Source organism: Crinia signifera, chromosome 12 (genome assembly GCF_055691185.1).
Source record: "Crinia signifera chromosome 12, ASM5569118v1, whole genome shotgun sequence".
Lineage (NCBI taxonomy): Eukaryota > Metazoa > Chordata > Amphibia > Anura > Myobatrachidae > Crinia > Crinia signifera.
The window spans coordinates 19999086-20017000 of record NC_139228.1 but is presented as its reverse complement, the minus strand read 5'-3'; the positions used below and the strand labels follow the sequence as shown (position 1 = coordinate 20017000).

Here is a 17915-nt window from a genome sequence, read left to right as displayed (position 1 = left end):
TTTAAAAACCTGTGCCACATATCATTCTCCAATATATAAACTGATACCACATACAAATACATGTTAATAATTCCACTTTAAGGCCATTACCACTAATAAGCGAGGATGTTTCTGCACTGTGTAGTATATATGCGTACAATGAAGGTGATGATCTGAAATACAGTTCACATGAACTTTGCATATTGTAATTAGTAAACATACACCCTAGCACCTATTCATATGTATTACAGATATGTCATGTTAGAGGGCCAGATGTATCAAGCTTCAAAAAGTGATAAAGTGGAGAGCGATAAACAGCCAGCCAATCAGCTCCTACCTGTCATTTTTCAAACCCAGCCTGTGACACGGCAGGTAGGAGCTGATTGGCTGGCTGTTAATCACTCTCCATTTGATCACTTTTTGATGCTTGATACATCTGGGCCTAACAGAGGTACGATATTGCCAGGTCAGTAGGCAAATTCAGTGTTCTGCAATTGCCCAGCACTGGAAACACCAGCGTCCTGGTCACATGTGCGTCACAGCTAAAGTACTTTGATATGGAGGTTTTACATTGTACATAGCCACCTACTACTCTGATGAACGAGTGCCCCATACAAAACATGCACTGTGTGGGGTCCTGAGGACGACTTTGATAACCTGTGGTCTAGGTCGACACCTATAAATGATCAACATACCTCATGTCGACATTGACAGAATGTCGACACAAGCAAAAGGTCAACATTGGCATGGCTGATAGAAAAAAGTCGACACAAGATTTTTTTATTTCTGTGTCGAGAAGGGCACCATATAAGTGTACTCGCTGTGCTCGGCAGGCTATTATAATCTAACTCTATGGCCACTTGAATGGTAAAGTATGAACCAAGTTGGTCTAAACAAATAAACATGAAAAACTCTACCTTTTCAGTGTTGACCGTGTCAATGTCGATCTTTTGCTTGTGTCGGCCTTCTGTCAATGTTGACCTAGGGGTTGTCAACCATTTTCAGGTGTCGACCTAGTCACTGACAACCATTAGTGGTCGACCTAGTGACTGTCAACCTAGACATTGTCGACCCAGGGACCGTATAGCTTCATTTGACGCAGGTTTATGTCTTACATGGTCTTCTACCTGAACCTTTACATCCATTCATTCTTCAAAACATTTATTGCATTTTGTAATTTTTGAGGCTTAAACATGAATGAAGCAAATCAGTCTTGTATAGTGCAGTATGGAGTAGATTTATGAAGCCTGCTGAAGTGATAAAGTTGTATTGCATCAGCCAATAAGCTACTAACTGTAAAGCTACAGTTGAGTTTGAAAAATGACAGGAGCTGATTGGCTGCTGCATTACCACCTTCCACTTTATCACTTCACCGAGCCTAATGCATCTGCCCCTATGTTCTTTTTACATAGAGAACATGGACATTCAGCTGTCAGCTCCCGAAAACTTTGGTGAGGTGCAGATTTGTGTCTTATTTTCCTGGATTCTCCATTATTGAAGTTAATCATGTTGTTTCCTAGCGCACGGTGTGTCATTGCTTATGTGTGCAACTCTACATCCAGCGCTCCCTCCAATGGGGAACAGTTTAACTGCACCACTAGCATCATGGGATATTCTATCACAAGGAGGTCTCCATACAGGACGAGCGGTGTATACAGAAGTTTCTGTTCCGGCAGCCTTCCTGGCGATGTACTATAAGCACAGGGAAAAAGCGGGCATCGTGGTACGTGGGAGGGTTTTCATTAATAGCCAGCTGGCTAGAATAGGAACAGCATCTGTCCTCCTGGCACACCCGCTCTGCCAAGCTACTGCTGCGGCTCCTCCAGAGACCTGTCCTGTGGGATCCATGCAGCTGGCAGAGGGAGAATCTGCTCGTGCTGAGGGAGAGGCGCGATGGTCCAGCGCTACAGCTGCGCATGGCATGGCGGGAGAAGATAGAAGAGCTGCTGGATGCCCGGTTGCAGCCTTCACAGCCACGCAAAACACTGCCATACCCACAGGCAGAGTATCCGTTGCTTAGTGACGCATCTGTTAAGTCCATCAACACCGCCTCGGAATAACTGGGGATCAGCTGGCGGTTGGTACAAATGTGCCATTCCAGTTCTGTGCTGTCAAAGGTGCTGACGTGTGGCATTCTAAATCGATATATGGGTTCTTCTGCCCCTCCTGATGCCACATACTCCATCCCCAGCAGTTTCTCAACATGATAATGGACATGGGCAGTCTGATATTCAATGAAGACCCGTAGGGGCCACGACAGCATTAGCAAGGAAGCTGCCCAAAAGGCGTAGTGCGAAACATACCACGGAAGACGTTCTAGGTTCACATAAGAAATGACCAACTCTTTGAAATCCACATTTTTCAACTGCATTCCTTCCCTTGCCTCCATATAGTCATCCAGGCCTTCTATCTCGGTGAAGAAGCGAGCACGTTGGGTGAGATAAGAGTTCTCGGACTCTAGATTGGCGAAGCTGAAGCACTTGGTGAACTTTAATTTTGTGGCAGGGTGGCGATCCAGGTCAAACAAATCTTTGGATATGTCTTTTATGCCACAGTTAGAGTATTCAAACTCTGCTTCGGCCACGTGGGTGTTAACTCGCTCGTGGTAGACCTGAGTGGTTGTGTAGGCATCACCATGACGATAGCGAGTGACTTGTCTAGTGCGTCTGACAAAGTGGTAACTAATGGCCTTCCACCAGATGCAAGGCGTAGCTTGGCGCATACGCTGTATCTGATCATAAACACTGCCAATATCGGCCTTATGCTGAAGTTCACTTTTGGCATGGCAGTGCCAACATTCTACCAGGTAGACCACATACAGCATTGCAAGAAAGGCCAGGGGGATGTAGACATAACCATCCGAGCAAGGACTACCATGGTAGATCATGGACCTGCCCTTAAGAGAGCTGTCGAAACTGAGTTTGGTAACGCTTGTAACCTGGCACCAGGTGACGGAACAAAGACATACACACATGAGGATAGAGAGGAGAAGACATTTCCAATGGGACTCCCGACACATAGACGAACTCAAGGACTGCTTCTCTGGACGTTGCTACGGGAAGCCAAAGAAAGAAAAAGCCAAATGAGAATGTGACTAGACAGCATGTAGATATATAACAATAGTACAAACAATAGAAACAGAAACTAGAGAACAAGGGGTACACTTTTACTAAGAGCTGTTGCCCAGAGCAAACAATCAAATTCTCTTTGTGATTTATCTAGCACCTTCTAAAGGATAGGGTGTGGATCAGTTGGTCACCAGCAAGTCATTAGGTCGACACCAATAGGTCAACATGCATTTAGGTCAACATGTGTCTAGGTCGACATGCAAGAAGGTCGACATGAGTCTAGGTCAACAGGGTCATAAGGTGGGCACATGTCGGCTCAAGAAACAGTAAAAAAAAAAATACATGTCGACCTAATGACCCTGTCGACCTAATGACCCATGTCGACCTAACCCATGTCGACCTAATGCTTTTCGACCTACTTGGTGGTGACCCAATGACCATATCCCAAAGGATAATACCTCATATCTGGTTGGTTGATCTTAGCAAATTTTCTCTTTTCTAAAAATTCACAATTTAGAACATTTACCCCCAAGAGTGTAAAAACTTTCCAGCATCTTAAATATAACAATAAACCAATTATGTACCCCCTGTTTTATACCCTATGTTAGACATTACACTAAATATATTACTTGGGGGCGGGCCTTCAGTTCTCAATGTGGAGGCATGTCGCCACCTTTGTGGGGGAGGGACCTAGGCCACCATATCTGTAGGATTTGCCGGCCTCTTTGTAGCATCTGCGGCAGCCATGTCAGCAGCAATGATAGCTTATCTGTCAACATCGGAATCGGGCCGACAAAAAAACTACAAATAAGACAGGCTTCATTGGTAGAATCCTTTTCTTGTTCTCATACGGGACACTCTGATATTTGTGTTCTCTGTAAGCTAAAGTGACATATTATACATGTAATAGCTGCAGGACAGCGTTCGTCATGTCAGTTTGCCATCACAAATGCTGACAAAGGCTGTGGCTATTGCTGACACACAACCACCATGGACTATGCTGGCAGGTGCTGCGCAGCTGGTATACAGCGCGCACTGCTGACTTATCAATCCACATGGGAGAAGTCAGGATTCTCCATGTCACTTACACAATACCTGGCATGCTTGGCTACTGTGATCAGACAGATTATAGACGTCATATTAGCTCCCAGCACTCATGTAATCTGTGTTATCTGTAGCATCTATTAGCAGAGTGACAATGCTGTGACTGGTTGCTATAGAACTTTCTTACTGACACCGGAGGGTAACTTTGCCCTCAAGAAATGTTTTTCTTTTTTAAGAAAGCCACATTTACAGATGTGATGCTCAATGATTGTCCTGTTTGAAAAAATTTTTTTTTCAGCAGGATTTGAAATGTACTGTATAGTAACATGTCCCCTGTATAACTACATTCCCCTGTATAACATGTCCCCTGTATAACAACATTTCCCCTGTGTAACATTTCCCTTGCATAATATTTCCCCTGCATAACATTTCCCTGTATAACATTTCTCTTGTATAACATTTCCGCGTATAACATTTCTCTTGTACAACATTTCCCTTGAATGACATTTCCCTTGAATGACATTTCCCCTGTATAACATTTCCCCCGTATAACAACATTTCCGTGATGCTTTTCCTCAAAACATTAAAGGATCATGAGTAAAAGAAAGGAAAATCAGAGGAGTATGGGATGTGATAGTTCCTAAATATAAAAATAATCCATTGTAATCCATTATACAGAATGCTTCCAGTCCCGAGCATTGTGTATAATGGATACTAAACTTATTTTTCTATCTTTATTTCCAAGTATATTAACTAAAGTTAGCTAAAGGAAAATCTGCCCTTCTTGACAACACCATTGACATTGCTCACCCACGTAGCCTGCACAGCTAATCGGAACATTGACCCCGCTGCACACAGGGGGAGACATAAGGACATTTGCATCTTATGGTAGAAGGGGATCTGTTGATCACCGCTATGCTCTCCCTGCACACAGCAGAGGTCCTACAGTATCGAGACTTTACCTTTGACTCTAGGGCCATTAGTTAGGACCCCCTCCTCGCACTGCACCACAGTGAGACACAAGGGGGATTCTGACCTGTGAATCCACGGAACTACCCCCACCCCCCACCTATCCTCATTTGAGGAGCCATTCCACACTCCCATTATTTTTAATAAAATCACTCAGTATTGTACAAATTACATCCGCCTCCCTGACTACATTTATTACATTCCATTGATTCACCCACAAACCCACGGATGTGGGACCAATGTTAGACAGCACTTACATAGACAGCCATTACATCGACACCATTATTTAGACAGCTCAATAGGTCGACATGCTTTTAGGTCGACATACCATTAGGTCGACATGTCATTAGGTCGACACTGTCATTAGGTCGACAGTGTCTATGTCGACAGTCAAAAGGTCGACATGTTTTTTTCACTGTTTTTTGGCCGAAATGTCGACACAGTCGACATGGACACAGTTTGAAGTGAACCGCAGCCCCTCGCATCGCTCGCAATGCTTCGGGCACGGTGCCTTGCTGCGCTCGGCACACTATTTTATTCTCCCTCCACGCCCTAGTGGATAGTAGGGCATGAAATACCACCTGTCGGCACATGTCGGCTAAAAAAACAGTGAAAAAAAAAACATGTCGACCTTTTGACTGTCGACATAGACACTGTCGACCTAATGGCAGTGTCGACCTAAAAACATGTCGACCTAATGAGCTGTCGACCTAATGAGCTGTCAACCTAATGAGCTGTCGATCTAATGAGCTGTCGACCTAATGACATGTCGACCTAATGGTATGTCGACCTAAAAGCATGTCGACCTATTGAGCTGTCGAACTAATGGTGTCGATGTAATGGCTGTCTATGTAAGTGCTGTCTAACAATAGTCCGGATACCCAAACCCACACCTTCAACCCCGACTGAGTGCGCAACCCATCCACCTCGAATAAAGGAAAATCTGTCCCTGGTCTTCCATAAACTCACTTATTTCATTAATATGTACGTGACTAAATAATGAAACCGTTCTGTGGATTTAGTTAAACTGATGAAGCGAGGTTACCTAGAAATCAATTATTAGCATGCTAACTCCATCCACAAGTGAAATCACTTAGCATCATATTAACATCGCGCTGATCTCTAAGATGTCATGTAAATGTTAAAGCAATTACAGCAGTAAAGAATATTGTTCATGTCGGTTTACATTTTACATTGATACAATTGGCATATCATAGGGATACATATGTATATACTAAATAGTAATTAAAGCTATTGCGTAAACTAATGTACTAAATAGCAAAACATGTTAGTTTAGCTTGGTTACATGTGCAGTATGCAATAAATAGGAATTCTAGCTGGTGCTAAACAGGTGGAAGAACATACAAGACCTCACACATGTGTCACCCTCGGAGGGTGTGATACCAAAATACCCACAGTGATAGGAGCTGGCTGCTGCAGTGTGACATTCTTCTGCAGCACTTGGCTCCTGTCACAGAGGAGGAGCCAACAGTGCAATCACTAGTCCTGGAGGCTGCCGAGCATTTCTGAGTGATGTCAATAAGATTGCAGTCAAGGCCTAGAGCCTTTCAATTAGGCCATGCTCCCATTAGGCTGCAAATTTCGTTACCCAGTCTGTTAGTTTGCAGCTCAAGCAACTCACACAAATGAAGTGATATAGGGAGGGAGCCTGGAGGGAAGAGACATGATGTAAGTAGCCGTCATGCCTGTCTATGAAGAGAGGGTGGTCATTAGGTCGAAAGCACTGTCGACATGCAATGAGTTGACCACTGAAGGTCAACATGAGCCAAGGTCGACAAATGGGAAGGTGGACGTGGACTTATGTCGACTGGTCATACGGTCGACACAAGCATTTTTACTGTTATTAAGCCGACATGTGCTGACAGGCTGTATTTCATGCCCTACCATCCACTAGGACGTGGAGGGAGAATAAAATAGCACGCTGAGCTTAGTAAGGCAGCATGCCCAAAGCATGGTGAGTGCAGCGCTGCACTTTTTTTAGTGTCCATGTCGACTGTGTCAACGTTTGAGATAAAATAGTGAAAAACCCCATGTCGACCTTTTGACTGTCGACCTAGCTCACGTTGACCTAATGCTTGTGTCGACCTAAGCCCATGTCGATCTTTAGTGGTCCATGTTGACCTTACTGCTGTTGACCCTATGACTCATACCCAAAGAGAGATACAGTGGGTGGCAGAGGCGCTTCAATAGAGGAGGAGGCCCGTGTGCAGCTTTCTCCACCCGGGCGCCCTCCTCTCCTGGCCGCTGCACCACCGTGCCGCTGTAGTGCACAGTGTGGCAGAGTCTGAGCTACAGAGGGCTCATTACTACTGCACATGTGTGGAACTCCGAAAAAATTGTGCCGTGTCCATTTTTTTGGGTGATTTCGGCAGCACAGGAAAGGCATGCACCCCCTCCAAAACCTGAGAGGCATGCACTGGGTGGTGATATAGCAATGGGTGGAGGTATAACTCAGGAGCGCTGGGTGGTGATATAGCAATGGGTGGAGGTATTATTCAGGAGCGCTGGGTGGTATCATAGCAAGGGTTGAGGTTTAGGGTCTAATTCAGTATGGATCGCTAATTAAATAATTTGCAAATCAAGCAATTACAGAACCACTGTGTATGCAGACTGTTTGCATTACTCATGCGCGAGGGGAAATAGCATCAGAAAATGTTGCAGAAGCTGTCTCTCTCCACCGGCTCAGCACACGGCACTGAGCATCGTGTGCTGAGCTGGGGAGAGAGGCTGTGCTGTGGTGGCAGCCTGTCATCTCTCTCCCCACTGCCCGGCTCCCTACGAGGTATAGGGGAGTGGGACCAGGGTCCCTCCAGCAGACCCGGTTAAAAAGTACCCACTCCCCCCCCTGTTGATGCCACTGGTCATCAGCCTCCTGTGGCAATGATGTCATCATTAAAAGCACAAATACCTCTTCTGTGCCAAGACCATACATGCTGCAGGAAGTGCTTTGCACATGACCCTCGGGAGAAATGAACGGGGTTCCCTGTATGATGAAATACTTCCTGGCCATGGGATTCGTACTATATATATACATAGCAATCCTGTGTGTTGCGCCATTGATTTTTCATGGATTTTTAAATCCAATGCCTGTTTCAATCCCAGACATCACACTGCAGTGTTAAACAAATAAAGCTGTATTGATTTAGAATTCCCTTTATGGCTTACTCAATTTTTAATTGATGGTTCCTGTGCTTGCGCTGCAACACTATAGTATGTATGGTGTATGAGAATACAAGACACAGGAGAGCTGTGGTTCCCACATAGGCAGGCAGATCAATGTTACTTCTGAATGTAATAATAGCGCATTACACCTGCTGGTATGGGTAATAAATGACAATAAATCTAACTCTCTCTGAACATGTTACATCTTCCCCACCTGTAGTGCACATGGTTTTGCCCATTTTGAGAACAAATTTGTACTGTGATCAGATCTGAATAAGGGCCACTCTGTATTATATAACACTGAGCAATGCTCATGCTATTTCCAATAAGATTAGAGCGATATTGGGGTAACTTTGTGGTGCTGATTCCAAATAGGACATCAGTTTTGCTGGATTGGCTTTAATTGTTTTGATATACATACAGGAAACGAGAAAAACTCAATAACCAACGCAAACCGCTGAACTAACAGTGACCGATTGCGCGTGTACGCACGCACGCGGAAATATGGACAAAACGATTTGGACACTTGACCATTACACCAATTTAGGGCTAGTGGGGGTAGGGGGTAGGCAAGAATACTTCGTAATTTGGAGGATGGGACAATTGGGCGTCCGAAAAGGGGGCCAGAGCCATACCCCCATTTTTGGCACTATGGGCACATGGCCAGAGCTGTTTAAGCTGTAAGACTCCCAACTGTGCTGCCGCCCCCCCCCCCCAAAAAAAACAAAATGGGACAGTTAGGAGCAGTGGCAGCTGTTACCTCAGTGGAGATGGGGGGCTGCCGCGATGCCAGGCCCCCCCTCTGCTGCTGGTCCCCTCCACCGGTGCCCACTGGCCCTTGCTGCCACCACCGGTACCTACTTGTCCCCGCTGCCAGTCCCGACCACTGTTGTGGAACCAGCGAATGTACAGTAGCTTCTTCGGTACTGCATATGTGCTGGCCCACAGCCTCTATGGGCTGCTTCTGCAGTAGTTCATAGAAGCATATTCATGGTCCCAACGCATGCGCAGTATCATCCTCAGTACTGCGTATGCGCACAACCTGTTATTATTTGCTGCCACTGCAGAATCCCATAGAGACATTTCAGAGGACGGAAACACCTCCCAATGGGACTGCCTTGGGTGACGGGCAGGTCGGACTTCCAATAGGAAGTCACTGCTAGTCACAGTAATGCCAGTGCAGTGTCACAGACTGCATCTGGCTTCACACAGCGGTGGATTTTACCTGGGGGGGGGGGGAGGGCTAAAGCCCGTAGGTGAAAACCATCACTGCCGACATCCCATCTGCTGGTCATCCATATGTATTTCCCAAGCATGTTTAAAATTGCTCTGCTAGCTTACTCTCTAGCACCTCTGGCGGGACCCCATATGTTGGTCCATGTACTCATATTAAGACTTCTGCAAGCCTTAAGGTAGTCCTGTTATGTACACAGTATGGGCAGCCATTGTTTCACCCGAAGAGTTGAATGAACAAAACTTGTGACCTTTACAATGGAATTTTGATCTTTTCTTCCTCTAACATGATCATTATTCCTATAAATTCTATGAACAATGGTCTGTTTAGCTTTCAGGCACCTTGACTGTTTTAAGATACCAAAAAGGACACAGAGCTGCACAGTCCCACCAAATATGAAGTGGGGAGCTGACTGCCGAGGTAGCAGAACTGCTGGGAACATTTCAGCAAGAATTGAAGGGCACCTGTATCAATGGGCACTAACCTTAAACTGGATCGACATAATCAAGTAAATAACTGAACATGACATATTGGTCCGTACGATCTTTTTCAAGCTTCCAGGTCAAAATGCATATAGAGGACACTCTCTGGGACCGCTACGTTATATAAAGTTAAAAAAAAAATCTCTTAAGTGGGTAAAGTCCAAGTTTTGGGAAGGAGTTAAAGGAGGAGACACATGACCTAAAGAAGACACCAAATGACCAATACAAGCAACCATGGCCTGTATCCCAAAAGTCAAAAAAACATTTAAGAGTGGAGTCTGGATAGAATGGCCGGAGATAGAAGGATGTGTCAGTGTTGGATCAACAGTAGGATGAACAACATAGGGGGAGTGGGTGGCCAAGCAGCAAAACCAAGAAGTACAGGAAGCACAGGATACTCTATCTCTATCCAATATTTATCTGACACCAGCCTGGAATATTACAGTATCCTACTAAGGAACAGAGCGGAAGTTGGAAACTTCACACTGTCTACATCAATAAAGCATATTCTATCCAAAGCGTCATCGTCTTCCACCCAAACAAATCTCTCATCAGACCGTGGATGCTGGGTAACCAGCTAACCGGCTCTTGGACTGGAAGGGTCTAAAGCAGGTTAAATATATTTGTTAATACATTAATTTTGATAAAACTTGCCTTGTATATACATGAAAATGTGGCCCGCTGCCAGTCATGTATCACTTTTAACAAGTAGGGTGTCACGGGTGGAGGGATGGGTTGGATCGTGTGGTGCTCAGGAATCACTTTAGGACCAGATGGAGTAGGGTTAAAGCGAGCTGGTTTTATTATAGATGGTTTCATAAATGAAAATAAATCACTTATTCAAATAACGGCTTTGGCATAAGGAAAACAAAGAAAGTCCCAAATAACGTCTTTGAGCAAAGTCTTTAGAAACAAATGGAAATAATAATAAAAGGCAATACGGCTTGCATAACTCACAAAGTGACCGGTGAAACTGAGGGAGATCCAATATACGGCTTTGATGATGGAATGGAGGGTTTATGGCAAAGACAGGTAATGATGGAAATGAATGACAGTCCAGGCAAGGTCACGGGAAAGAAATGGGTGATGATCCAGAAGTTACGGAGAAGACTGTAAATGGGTGATTTTCCAGGCTGCAGGATATCCCAGGAGGCGATGTCCCTTTGTGGGGTGCAGGCGGACTTCGGGGTACCGGCTGGAGCCCACGGGCAGGTAGCACTGGTATCACCGGCAAACAAGCAGAAAGGCACTGAGAGGTCAGGATTCCCAGAGTCAGTAGCAGAGCGGACTAAGGTGAAGGCTGCAGTGGACAGGAGTAGCCAGGAGTCTCCAACTGCACAAGGCTAGGAAACCTTTGCACTGACACCAGTTCACCAGGACAGGTCCCCTAAATACATAGTGGGCGGCTGTCATTGGTTTAGATGGTGCAGGAAGGCAGGAAACCTGAACCTGGCGTCCAATCTGCATTTTGTCCACATCCAAGATGGCGGCGCCGGCCTCCCAGCTCCGCCTCAGTCACAACTCCCTTGGGACTCACAGGGACCCACCCCCAACACACAGTGCCTCCCGGCCGGCCAGGACGCAGCAGCACGCCCGCACCAGAGACCCAGAACGGACAGGCAGCGGCGGGCACGGAGGGGTGAGTACCGGACCCGCCGTGCCTCACCACGGCCATCCGTGACATAGGGGAACAATGTTACCCAGATAGAGGCGGAACAAATCCCAGTTCAAAATGGTTCCCAAATACTTAATGCTAAAGGCGAAGAGGGAGAAGGAAGACCTCAGACATTTAGATCAAATACAAGCAAATGGCGCTAATTATATTTACAGCAGGAATGGGATACGTATTTTTCTACAGATATCTACACTGCACTGTGCTCTTCAGATCACAGTGAATGCATCTTTAACTGGAGCGGTGTCTCTTAGGTATCACTAGGGTTACCAACTCATCCCTTTAATTCGGGACACATATTAATTACACAGGTTCTGTGGCAGTTTAAAACCAGGTAAAATGGAGTCTTGAAGTGTGGCAGTTTAAAACCAGGTGAAAGCCAGCCACAGAACCTGTGTAATTAATATGTGTCCCGAATTAAAGGGATCAGTTGGTAACCCTAGGTATTACAAGGATTGTTGACTTTATAGTGTATGAACGGCACCAGTTATAAACAGACTATGCTGATGATATGTTCTTAATTCTTTTCATACCTGAAAGTGTATAATCACAGAAGGATTGAGCAGAGAACTTGTTGGGGAATTGAAGAATGATACAAACACCTGTATTCTCTGGAGGACCTGACCGTAAATGAACTGGAGAATATATACAGAACATCTTAGTTGGAGCTAAACGGACTTCGTTTTGGAAGGCATTATTTTAGTGGTCCCTATTTTACAAGTGACATCATAAGTGGGTGGGTACTTTAGGACTTTTTTGTTTCGTGAAGACCTCAGACCATCCACTGCAGAAGGTTGATCACTACTAATTTGGAGTTGATCATTTGAAAGTTCTAAAGGGAACCAAATGCGTGAAATGCACATACTAAATGGGGTATTGAAACATTCTGGTCAGCATAGTCAGAAGGTCATCTTCAAACAAAGCCGATTTATAGTCAGGTCCACCGAGGGCCAACATACAAAGAACAAATATGAGAGGGGCCAAGGGGCAAGTCTTGCCTAATGCCATTAGCAAAGATCACCTGTGGAGGGTGGGGTGGGGGTATGAATATTTATGTGTGCTGTTGGCAAGTCATAGAGGGACAGATTTCTATAGAAGGAAGTCGGATACAGCCCCATGTGTCCCAGCAGCCCTCTCATGGACAACCAATCAGTTTTAATTAAAACCTACAGAGCTGTACAGTATGGTGGTGATGTCACATGACTCACGGCTCAGGACAAAATCAACCTGGTGACCTGGTCAGAATGGATTATAACAGGCAGGAGAGTCTGGCAAATCGTTTGACATCAGTGTTTAGGAGTGAAACCGGCTTATAACTTGACCCTTACCCTGCTTGTGGATGACAGTGATATGGGCCCTCAAGACCACCTTGTCGGAGATTCCATTGAAAGGTCATCAGAAACCTAGGAAGAACAGGCCAAAATGTTTTGCAATGTGTCCAGGCCTGGACTCTTACTTGTAGGCGTGGTCTTCAAAGCATCTTCTAAGGTGATTGGGTGGTCCAGCTAGACCTTATCCTTATCCGAGATGGTGGGGAAGTTTACCTTCAGGAGGCAGCTAGAGAACTGTCCAACTCTGAAGGAGTTTTCAGGGTAGAACGTTTTGCATAGTATGAATGGAATTATGTGGCTATGTCTGAGGTAAAACGACAATCTCTGCCATCATCCTGTTTATTTGCCTCAATGTAGGACATTGTCCTCCGGGCTACAAGGGCCTGGTCCAAAAATGTTTTTTTTTTTTTTTTTCAATGCTCAACAAAATGAACCCATCTGCATCACGTTATGTCCCAGCCTGTGGGGCTTTGGCCTTTGTACAAGTGTTAGTGAAGCTTTTATGTATGTCTGTAAAATTATTCTGATTCTTGTTTGTGGGCAAACGGTTGGTAAAAAAAAAAATCACAACAACAGGGAAGAAATATACAGCAATTTGTATTTAGTAACGTCAAAGGGAAGTGATCCATAAAGTTATTTAAAATCCGAAAATGCTTAGAAGATCTTACACCTGATATTAACCAGCTTTTCAGTGCCCGAAGCTTGCTAACAGTAACTGTAGGCTATATTCTAGTTTATGAATGATTTCGGGGGTATGCAATTACTCAAAGGACCTTATTCTGGTCCGTTTGCACGGCCTTGTGCGTTCACACGGGGCCGATGTTTTCTATTTGTGCTTGCGCTGGGTGTGTGTGGTGAACAAACTGTTCCCTGGGTGCAAGCACCCATCCTTGCGAGCAGAGGGCATGGGGGGTGTTCCATTAGCATGTGGGTTTTATGGCCGTTCACATGCTAATGGGCCAATGATGTGGGTGGGGGCATCTGACATCACCAGATATCAGCTGCCCGCCCACTTACCTCAGAATGTGCATGCAGATCTCAGGTTGCTCTTAGATCTGCGTGCACGTTCCACAACATTCAATGGTCAGCAACTGCGAACGTACATTCCTTGCAAACAGTGGGCTGGCATACCACTATTCGCAACGGGTGGATCTGGTTGACTCGCAAGGAAAATGCAAATTTGCATATGAGCGAATCAACCAGAATAACCACCAAAGTCACAATGGTACAAAGAAGGGCAACTAAAATGGTGCATGGTCTGTATATCACAAAAAACTTACCTGGAAAGAAAAAAAAATCTCAATATAGTTTGAAGGGTTTACCAAGGTCTACGAGGGAAAGATTCTTCAAATGAAGGGAAGAATTAGAACACAAGCACATGCACTGACACCGGAGGGAGGTTCAGGGGACATCTGAGAAAACGTTATTTCACAGAAAGGGTAGTGGATAAGTGGAATAGCCTCCCATCAGAGGTGGTAATGGCTAAGACAGTAGAACAATTTAAACATGCATGGGATAGACATATGGACATCCTTACAAAGAAATAAGGATCAAATAGGGTTTGAAGTAACAATATGGTTAAAAAAAAGGGGCAGACTAGATGGACCAAACGGTTGTTAGATGCCATCAAATTGTTTGTTTCTATTTACTGTACCTTTTCTATTGTCCCTGAAAAGGGGGCACCAGTCGTGGATTATTAATATTTTGTTTCACTTGCCTTAGGCAGGTGAAACAAAATACCTGCTAAGCGCCGGCTTTTTAGAGGTTTCACTGAATAACTGTTTTTTTTTCACAAATGAATGGATTTTGTTCCTGCTGTATCTGCAAAATATCGAGTAAAATCACAAAAAAACTTTAGTTTTGCTCCCCCCGATGAGTTTTCAACAATAATTGATACCTGCCTTAAAATGAGTAAGCAATTTGTTGTAGAACAGATACAAGGGCGCTATCACCACACTCAATAGAACTTGTAGAAGTTAAGGTATGCTTATACTGCTTTACCTTATCATTCCCTGGTTATCAGAATCCCTATGTTTACTAGTAGTACTTATAGCAGGGTGCTGCCATGACATTTAAGGATCACATTTGTGCAGAGATGTCTATATGTGTAACAATCATATCTCACAATTCTCTGTAGGTTCCTGGCACATTAAGGCTGTACATGAATACCCTTGTATTTCCAAGTGTTAAATAATCATTAATAAAAGATTGCGCTTAGTGCCTGATTCAGATCTGATCGCTGCTGTGCGAGTATGCAGTGGCCTGCAATCAGATAGTTGGCAGACGTAGTGAAATCCCGCCCTGTGCAAGTCTGCAAATGACTTGTACATAGTTTGATGATCTACAAACCCATACGCAACTCACTCACCACCGATTGTCCCAGTCTGTGCAAGTGTGCTTAACTCTGACCCTTCCACAACTGTGCGACAGAGACAGACTGACATCACGCGCCCTCCCTGAAAATGCCTGGGCACGCATGCTTTTTCCTTGACACTCCCAAAAACGGCCGGTTACAACCCCCCAAACGCAGGCTTCCTGTCAGTCAAACTGGAGCTGGATTGCTATAAAAAAGTAATCACTGATTTTTGCGGCTGTTTGGCCTCGCGCATACACGCTACGATCGGTACACATGTGCAGTCGTTCGATAATTGATCGCCTTGTGAATTTGCGATCAGCTCCGAATAACCCCCATAGTGACATATCTGCTATATCACGGATCAGGGTCTGATTCAGACGTAGGTAAACTCCGCCCACCCAAACGCCCGCCTGAGAATCTCTAGTGGAAGCTGTAGTTATAACTGATACGGCATGACATCACCATGTACATAATATATACAGTACATATATAAAACGATACAAGCTGATCTATGATATAATCTTGCATCAGAGACCCCAGTAATGTTTTTCTATTATTTAATATTAACAATGTTGTGATATGACAGCAAATGTCCGCGGCTAGTACCCAAAAATACTTCTGTACAATGCTGCGTTACTGATGAAAAAGTTAACTTTTTTTCTTTCTTTATTATTATTATTTTTGATCATTATTCCAGTCCAGTAAAGGAAGTGACAGGCACCACTCGGAGATTGTACAGGTTAATAGCGATGCTGCGAGCATTGTCACCCCCTGCACAGCGCAGCAGCACCGATCCCCAAAGAGGCACTGACAGTGAATGAATAAACAAGCAGAGAGCTGGGAAGGACTGCAGTGTTTTCATCGTCCTGCTTCAATGCAACACTGACACAGAGATAACAATTGTTGTCGCTAATCAGACTTTGCCCGGCGCATTGTGCTGGGCACAGAAGGGTGGGAGCCAGCCTGCCTGCAGTAACATAATAGGACCTGCAAGATTCTGCATTGAATGTGTGCTGGAAGCCTGTGTGTGTGTGTGTCCTCTGCAGCTGTGTAGTTTCCCCCTGGGTGTTACTGAGCAACACATTGGTGCTGAACATCTCCCATTGATGCTGAACATCTCCCACCGGTGCTCACAAGGGTGCTAAGCATGGAACACGGGCAACTTAACCCCTGATCTGCTGGAATCTGACAGAGTCTCGTAGAGGGCTGCTGTTTGGATCTAAGAAGTTATGGAACCGATGAGATATCTACGAATGTTTCGTTACTCTAACAAACAGCGAACAAAATAAAGGGGACATTCGGTACGGTTACACCAGTGAGACACAACACAGCGATACTTGTATGTAAGGTTGTAGTTACCCTCTGCTAGCAATGACCTTCACTTCTCACCTCCTCTCTCACATCCACCTCTTGTGTAGTTGTATCCGCACCTGGAGTATCTGCTGGGGTGTCAGCAGCCGCTTCACTTTCTACTTCAGAAGACATCCTTGGCCATTGTCACCCTGCTGCAGTGTGGTACGGTAGTCCTGTTGGCCAGGAGAAGAAGCCAGCATCATTGGGAGTACACATCAATCAGCCGGTGCTGCAGACTGCACCCCATTCCTAATACAGTCCCACACATCAAGCATCATCTCTCCTCCCTATGTCACCTTCTTCTGCAGCCAATATGTAGAACACAGGAGGGGGGGGGGATGCTAAACCCCCACCGGCTACAGCCCCTTCATTTGGGATCTAAGGGTCACCCTATCTGCAGGACCAGAAATGGCACAGAAGCCAACTAGCTGGCACCCTGCTGTTTGCTGCAGGGCTGGAGGTAACTTGAGAAATGCTGCCAGGCTGCTGAAGATGTAACTGGAGAGAGGATCTCTGCTTCTGATGTCTCACTTGTGTGCAAACCCCCCCCCCCCCCTTTCCATTCTCAGCACACATAGGCACGCTGCATTGCCAGGATTCCTTATAGCTTAGTGTTTACCTGCTGGAGAAAAACATGCTGCACCAGCGGTGACTTCATAGGAATACACCTCCCCTTGCAAAGAGATCTGCTTCACTGTGAGGTCCATTGACTGCTGCAAACAGCCCTTTAGCTGCAACGTTAGTGGGAGCACGATTACGGTGGTCGTTATCCATTTATATGATGTACAGTATGCCTCTTGCTCCCATTGGTGCTGAAAACTCTAACTTCTCTGGTCTGCATTAGTCCCCACCAATGATGGGGTGTGCAGATGGTTCTATTTCTGGCTGTGATGATGTATTAAGCAATGAGTTGCAGGTGGGAATCAGGGGCTTCCACTGAAGAGCTGCACTTGCTAACAGGAGGTCACAGCTAGGGAGGAATAGATGTTTTATGTGAGATCAGTGGAGATGATGGGCGAGGAGGGAGGAGAGCTCCCCGTAGTGTTAAAATCAACCAGGAGCATTATTGGAGATCACAACAGAAATATCAGGAGGGACGGAGAAGTGTTGAGCATTGAAGGTGAGATGAAGAACGATCATTGCTACATGTCCTTCGGGAGAAGAAAGTCACTGCTTATAATTATTATAGGCTGTGGCAGATATTCCGTCTTGGTTTCTGATATGCAACATGCAGAAACATATTC

General features: G+C 45.2%; 1 protein-coding gene across 5 annotated transcripts; it reads right to left on the bottom strand.

The window, feature by feature from the left end:
* Positions 1 to 387: 387 nt before the first annotated feature.
* On the bottom strand, positions 388 to 17915 carry LOC146050483 (transmembrane protein 151B). 5 transcript variants are annotated; one of them, XM_083167519.1, is made up of 3 exons: positions 17291 to 17915; positions 16708 to 16844; positions 388 to 3031 (listed from the first exon to the last, which is right to left on the bottom strand). In XM_083167519.1, exons 2-3 carry the CDS (start codon positions 16801 to 16803, stop codon positions 1598 to 1600), a joined length of 1530 nt encoding a protein of 509 aa, XP_083023645.1. In that variant the 5' UTR covers positions 16804 to 16844; positions 17291 to 17915; the 3' UTR covers positions 388 to 1597. The 5 variants fall into 5 exon arrangements, with proteins under 5 accessions (XP_083023645.1, XP_083023649.1, XP_083023646.1 ...); XM_083167523.1 differs by having other exon boundaries at positions 16749 to 16844; XM_083167520.1 differs by lacking the exon at positions 17291 to 17915 and having other exon boundaries at positions 16708 to 17224.